General features: G+C 41.7%; 1 protein-coding gene across 2 annotated transcripts; it reads left to right on the forward strand.

The window, feature by feature from the left end:
* Positions 1 to 467: 467 nt before the first annotated feature.
* On the forward strand, positions 468 to 4,785 carry hmgb3 (high mobility group box 3). Of its 2 annotated transcripts, none has more exons than XM_033030255.1 (5): positions 468 to 619; positions 2,162 to 2,322; positions 2,412 to 2,551; positions 3,145 to 3,319; positions 3,532 to 4,785. In XM_033030255.1, exons 2-5 carry the CDS (start codon positions 2,173 to 2,175, stop codon positions 3,673 to 3,675), a joined length of 609 nt encoding a protein of 202 aa, XP_032886146.1. In that variant the 5' UTR covers positions 468 to 619; positions 2,162 to 2,172; the 3' UTR covers positions 3,676 to 4,785. The 2 variants fall into 2 exon arrangements, with proteins under 2 accessions (XP_032886146.1, XP_032886147.1); XM_033030256.1 differs by having other exon boundaries at positions 490 to 610; positions 2,161 to 2,322.
* Positions 4,786 to 6,481: the final 1,696 nt, after the last annotated feature.

Below are 6,481 nucleotides of genomic sequence, written 5' to 3' on the forward strand. Positions count from 1 at the left end.
TGTCCACAGGGTTGTTGAGTGACGGGTGGGCGTGTCCACCAGCCAACGAGAGGCGGGTTCGCATGGTTGTCAGGCAACGAGCAGCGGCTGGACGTATCTGTCAACCAATGAGAGGCGGGTGGGCGGGAACAGCCGGCGCGGACGTCGCAGACGAACGCTTTCGCTGGCCAATGAGAGACGAGTGCAGGGACGTCCAGCCAATGGGAGGCGAGTAGGCGGAAACTCTAAGCCGACGAACACGTCCATTGGCCAATGGGTAATTAATGGGCGGGGCCACAGAGGAAATGGGCGGGACCGCCAGGTAATGAGCCGCAGACGGACGCGCCCGGCGGCCAATGACGGACGAGCGGGCGGGGTCATGAGGCAGTAGGCGGGACCACGGAGAAATGTGAGGCGGGTGGGCGGTACCGAGCGGGTGATGGACGCGCCTGTCGACCAATGGGCGGCAAGTGGGGGCGGGCCGAGCTGGCGGCGGCGGCGAGCCTATGGGCGCGCGAGGCGAGGCGAGGCTTGGTGCAAAAGGAGGCTCGAGAGCGAGCTAGCGTCCGTCCGTCCGTCCACCCGCCCGGCACTCATCCCATCCCATCGTAGAAGCGTCCACCGCTAGCCCGCCCGCCCGGTGAGTACAATCCCGCTGCATTCGCGCATTCGCGCATCCTCCCCTCACCCACTGCCGCCTTCAGCCGCCCGCAGCGGCGAAGCCAACGCCGTCCACCGGCTCTTTCTCCTCATTCTAACCCCCCACCACACACACACACTCTCTCACCCCTCCCCCTCACTCTGTGTGTGTGGGGAGAGTTTAACATGGCAGAGGCTGTGTGAGGTGACGGCGGGGAAAGGGAGAGCCGTCGACCGCGGGTCCGTCGTGTGAGGATGGACCCCGACTCCTTTCTCCCCAACTGTCCCCGCTCCCGGGGGCCGGACGGCGGCTCAGGCCGCTCGCAACCACCCCTCCTCCTCCTCCTCTCTAACCCTTCATAAACCTCCTGTCTCGACAGCCCGAGCGGAACCGCTATGCGTCAAAGTGTGTGTGTGTGAAGTTTTGGGGAGGGGGGGTCGTAATGGCGGTGGGGAGGGGATGAAGGGGAGGGGGTCGTCGGTGGGTGCAGCCATTTTATGTGGAGCCCAGCGCCCCCCCCCCCTCTATCCCCACCACCTCGCTATTATCCGCTCTATATATCTCTGTGTGTGCGTGTGTACGCGCTTTATAACCAGAGCCACAACCCCGGCCACCCTCACAGCAGCCGCCCGACACATTTCACCGGCACTTTCTTTCATCAGCAAGCCTTGCACAAAATGGATGAAGAATTATTGGGAGCGTTGACCACCTTTTTTTCCTCTCTCCCTCTCTCTTCGCCATCATTGCACTTGCACGCTCGCACTGAATACAGCCCGCCTCCTCCCCCACCCCCCTCCCCCTTTGAATGACAATAAAGGGAAAAAATTGCAATTAAATTAAACCAGTGTCTCTTTTATTATCTGTCTCTCTGCATTTTTTCAATTCACACATCGGCATATTTTTTTGTTGTTGTCCTTGATCATAAAATGGAGATGATATGAGAGGGAGAAGGGGGGGATCATGGCGGGAAAGAAATAAGATAAATAGCAAGGGTTGAGAGGCAGACTTTGGTAGCATGAAGCCCCCATGCTGCTGGAGGGTCCGGTACAAGCAGCCCAGTCGCTGTATTAACACTGAGGCTTTCGTTTTATGGCCCTGATTTGCATTTAACTCAACCCGTCACCGAAATAAAATCTTATCTTGTAACAATGGACTTATGTGCCGCGTAAGGGTTTTTAGAAGAGATTTTCTTTCCTTTTCCCCAGCTCGGCACTTTTTTAATTCAGCCGAAGACTTTAATCTTTTCAACTTTATGTTTACAGGGTTAATTTGTTATTAACGCAGGGGATTAAAACAGTTTTGAGTTTTTTTTGCATTGCACAATTTTATATTTGAAACAATTTTTTGGGGAGAAAAGTCCGAATTTTTTTTTCATCTTCAAAGTTGACATTAGGCAAATGTTGGCTGGGAATTTGGAAGACGGGTGCAATTATTACTTGGATGTTTGAATATGTATTTTCTGAATGGGAATTTATTTAGGCATTAGGTTGGAATTTAAAATTAAATGTGAAATTTTAAATTGAATTTATTTTAAAATTTTAGAAAACAGCAACATGGCAAAACGTGATCCCAAGAAGCCAAGAGGCAAGATGTCCTCCTATGCCTATTTCGTTCAGACTTGCCGTGAAGAACACAAAAAGAAAACTCCTGATATTCCAGTTAACTTCTCAGATTTCTCAAAAAGATGCTCTGAAAGATGGAAGGTAACCTAATTTCCCTGCAAAAAAGGTACATAACACTTGATAAAATGTAATTTTTAAATTTGTAATATGAAACATGTACTCTTCACCAGACCATGTCCAGTAAAGAGAAGGGCAAATTTGAAGATTTGGCTAAAGTAGATAAGGCACGTTATGATCGAGAAATGAAAAATTACACGCCAGCCAAAGGTAGTAAGAAGAAGAAAGACCCCAATGCACCAAAAAGACCTCCGTGAGTATGTTTTCCAAAATGCAGCTAATAGTGTATTTGAAAGATCAAATAGTGATTACATAAAAATATTAAATGATTTCCATTTAAGAACTTGAAGGAAGCATAATAAGCTGGATGCATTGGATAGAATTTAAAAAAATCTGATTCCTTCTTGGTCACCTCACCTTTCTCCTTGACTTGTGGTCGATGTGGGACCTGCCTTTTCTAACCTAAACAACATGCACATTTTTTTTGTGATTTCAACATATGCCCCACAATACTAATCTAACCTTGATGACAACCGCTAAGACCACGTCATGCGCTACCATTAACTTATTTTTAATTGTGAATTGCACTGTCATCCTCCTTTGCAATCTTTTCTCTATGTGATGCAAAAGATGTGATTTGTTTGGCTTGATGTAGGCAAAATATTGTAGCTGTACCTCATACTTGTCCATATGACAAACTAATTTTAACAAGGTTAGCTTCCTTTTAAAACTTGACTCGAACTCCCCAAGTTGCTTGGTTTTGTCTTCATTTTGTCAAAAAAAAAAACCCCCCAATTAATATCTATGGTAATATTGTCAGATACACTTGTGTACATTTATTTGCAGGTCTGGATTCTTCTTGTTTTGCTCGGAACATCGACCAAAAATCAAGGCTGTGAGTCCTGGCTTGACTATTGGTGATGTAGCAAAGAAGCTTGGCGAACTGTGGAATGCATGCAGTGATGAGGAGAAGAAGCCATTCAATAGCAAGGCTTATAAGCTGAAAGAAAAATATGATAAGGCAAGTCCAATTGCAATAAGGAATTAACATCTTGCTTTCTTGCTTCTGAGTAACTTTCCTCAATGTACCAAATTCCCCAATGCATTAAGATACAGTTGAAATATTATTGAAAATTCATAATTACCAGGAGCACTTGGAATTTTGTCTTGTGTAAATTGGTGGTCTTGCTGATCTTCCAATTGGCAGTTAAATATTTCTCTTTTTTTTAAAAGGACGTTGCGGATTATCGTGCCAAAGGCAAAGTGGATAGCGCAAAGAAACCCCCAGCCAAGAAGGAGGCATATTGTGATGATGATGATGAAGATGATGATGAGGAGGACGAAGAGGAGGAGGACGATGAAGAGGATGATGATTAAAATGTATATTTGCCTCTGCATAATTACTTGCTATGTAACTGAAAGCATTTAAACCCTGTTACAAGTGTTGCAACCTTTTAATTTTGTAAGTTGGTGTGTATATTGTCTAAGGCAAAAAGTAGCTTGAGTTTTAAACTGTACAGGCCTTTTTGTAATATTCACACTACAGCGGTGAACATTGAGCTGTTAACTCTTCTTTCTGTAAACTGGCAATTTCTTGTACAGAAGGGGGATTTAACTGGATTAAGATGTATTTATGTGGTGTTTTGTGTTTTAAGTGCAGTATAGTTTAAAGTGCCGTTGTAGCCAATTCAATTTGAGATTGCTGTAAGTATGAGAAAAGGAGCAATCAAAGTAAAAAAAAAAAAAATCAGAGTTGTCAGTATTTGAAGCCTGCCATGCTTATAGACAACATCATGCTGTATCTAATGTACTAGAATGATTGTACAATAAGCATTTGACCTCATTCAGGACTAAGATATAGTTTATAGAAGCAAAGTAGCAAGATGGCAGCCACACACTGGTAGCAACTACAATTAATTAAGAACTGTTGGATAGAAAAAGGAGGTGACCATTTAATATTGACCTCCAGTGCCTAAATATATCATCACTGCTGCACTTCCGAGGGGGGTTTATATATATTAGCAGAAGCCAAATCCAAAGGGCTGTAAAATGGTAAATGAATCTTCCCATTCCTGTGAACTGATGTTCTCTTATTGTATTGAAAAATGGAATTGCACCATTAAAATCAAAAGCTTTTTTGGAACTAATGGGCCCACTGTGTCTGTTTTCTAGGTAATATAGTCCGTCATTCTTTAAAGTGATTGCTACCTTACAGTTGGTGCAATTTGGGGACAATTGAGCATGATGCTTTAAAACTTTCCCTTTTTATATAAAAAAAAAAAAAATGTTGCTTGTGGTGCTACATTGCCCTGTCTGATACTTCACAGGCTTTGTGGTGGCTCCCAGTGTTGCTTCATTGAAATCCTAGTGACAACCCTGAGCATTCTGTACTTCAAATGATCTTGTAACTAAGGTATATTTTCTTTTTTGTATGTTTAGTATGCTAAAATGTGTTTTGAAGTAATTAAACAGGATTAAATTTGTAAAGTCTTGCTTGTCTAAAGTTTCTTTAGCTATTTCATGTAAAATGGCTACTATTGAGCAGAGTTTACCAAGATCCTTCTGAGAGAAATTAACGTGACTATTTCTCTACCCCAAAAGGCTAAATATTCTAGGAAAATTTCAGGATTGTTGACATTTTCTTTTAATATAAACTGGATTAATTACTAAAAATTTCTCAATCCAAGTTTGCTAAAATAAAGTGGGCTCAGTTTTTTAATTGCCATTCGAACTTGAACTGGAATTAAATCATTAGGTGATTGTATCAGTGGATCACTGACATTGATTGTTCACAATTGAGTTTAAATAATTCTCTTAAGAGTGATCCATCACTATAAAATCTTGATTAACCAAAGATCAGTAAATCTACTTTAACTTGTTTCTTTGTATAAAGAACTACACAAATTGATTCATTTTAGCATGTAGTTTTAGTTGAAATAACACATTGCTACTGGATTCTTTACATATTTCATTTCCCCAAAAGGTGGAGATTTGTTCGTGACAAAATCTAGCATTTGAGTACTTTGATGTACAAAGGAGACACAAGACTGCGGATATTAGAACCTGTAGGTAGTGTGATTTGTACCTTAAAGATCAAAGGTAACTTTAAGGAATTATTACACATTTCAGTTTTGTTACCATGTTAAATTTATACTGCAAGAGGTTTAGTAATTCACCATTACAGCTGTACTGTCTTGCTACATTGTAAGGTTGCAATATTGGGACTAAATGCAGTGAGTGATTTTGTGAAGAAAATGTCAAAGTGAAATATTGATCACAAAATGCAAAATGAAATCTTCCTATTTTAGCTTAATGGAAGTGATTCTAGAATCCACAGGTTAATGAGGTCCTTTAAAGTTCCTGTTGACCCCATTCTTGCCCCCTCATTAGCAGTAATTTTAAGATTTGCATGTAGTTTGAGTGGTAGTAAATTTTTCTATTTTTAACATCTTGGTGCAATTAGCTTGTTCATTTCTAACATGGCCATTTAGTTTAAAGACTCGTACAGAACGAGTTCAAACTTTGGAAATGGTAGAAGGCAATGTTGTTTGCACAACGCTTTGTAGTTGCGAAATACTAGAATTAATTGCCACAAGGCTGCGGAGGCTAATTCAATGGATATTTTTTAAGGCAGAGATAGATTCTGGTGTTGGGTTACGGGGAGAATTTAGGAGAATGGGGTTGGGAGGGAGAGATGGATCAGCCATGATTTAAAGGCAAAGTAGACCTGAGACCAAATGGTTTATTTCTGCTCCTATTATGAACTTAATAGTGATGTGGAGAATTGAATTAATATCTCGTACCACTTCATTCGCCCTGCCATGTAATTGTCTCCATAGTTCAAATGACTGATCCAAAACACTACTAATTAAATCTTCTATTTGCATGAAGGTCTACTAGTTTGGCCACATTAGCCTAAGCACCTGGGTTAAGATACTGCCTAACCTGCAGAGTTTCCAGAATTTTGTGCAATTATAGAAAGCTTGTTTTGGCAAAAGGATACCATGGAATTTGCTTTGTTGTCCTTCGGTGAAGAAAATCTGTCCTTAGCCAGTGACTTTTTAGCCACCTAAGTGCAGTTGATGTTTAACAGCTTATTGAATTTGACAACCACGCCACTTGCGTTTTCTAGCTTCCATGTTCTCCAGAATTACTAAGATATTGAATGTTAGATTTCCCACAT

Source organism: Amblyraja radiata, chromosome 12 (genome assembly GCF_010909765.2).
Source record: "Amblyraja radiata isolate CabotCenter1 chromosome 12, sAmbRad1.1.pri, whole genome shotgun sequence".
Lineage (NCBI taxonomy): Eukaryota > Metazoa > Chordata > Chondrichthyes > Rajiformes > Rajidae > Amblyraja > Amblyraja radiata.

Bases quoted from the DNA above. Each gene is read 5' to 3' on its own strand.
- hmgb3 (XM_033030255.1), top strand. From the start codon at position 2,173: ATGGCAAAACGTGATCCCAAGAAGCCAAGAGGCAAGATGTCCTCCTAT. The intron at 2,323-2,411 runs GTAACCTAATTT...ACTCTTCACCAG, and splicing joins GATGCTCTGAAAGATGGAAG to ACCATGTCCAGTAAAGAGAA. The intron at 2,552-3,144 runs GTGAGTATGTTT...ATTTATTTGCAG, and splicing joins AATGCACCAAAAAGACCTCC to GTCTGGATTCTTCTTGTTTT.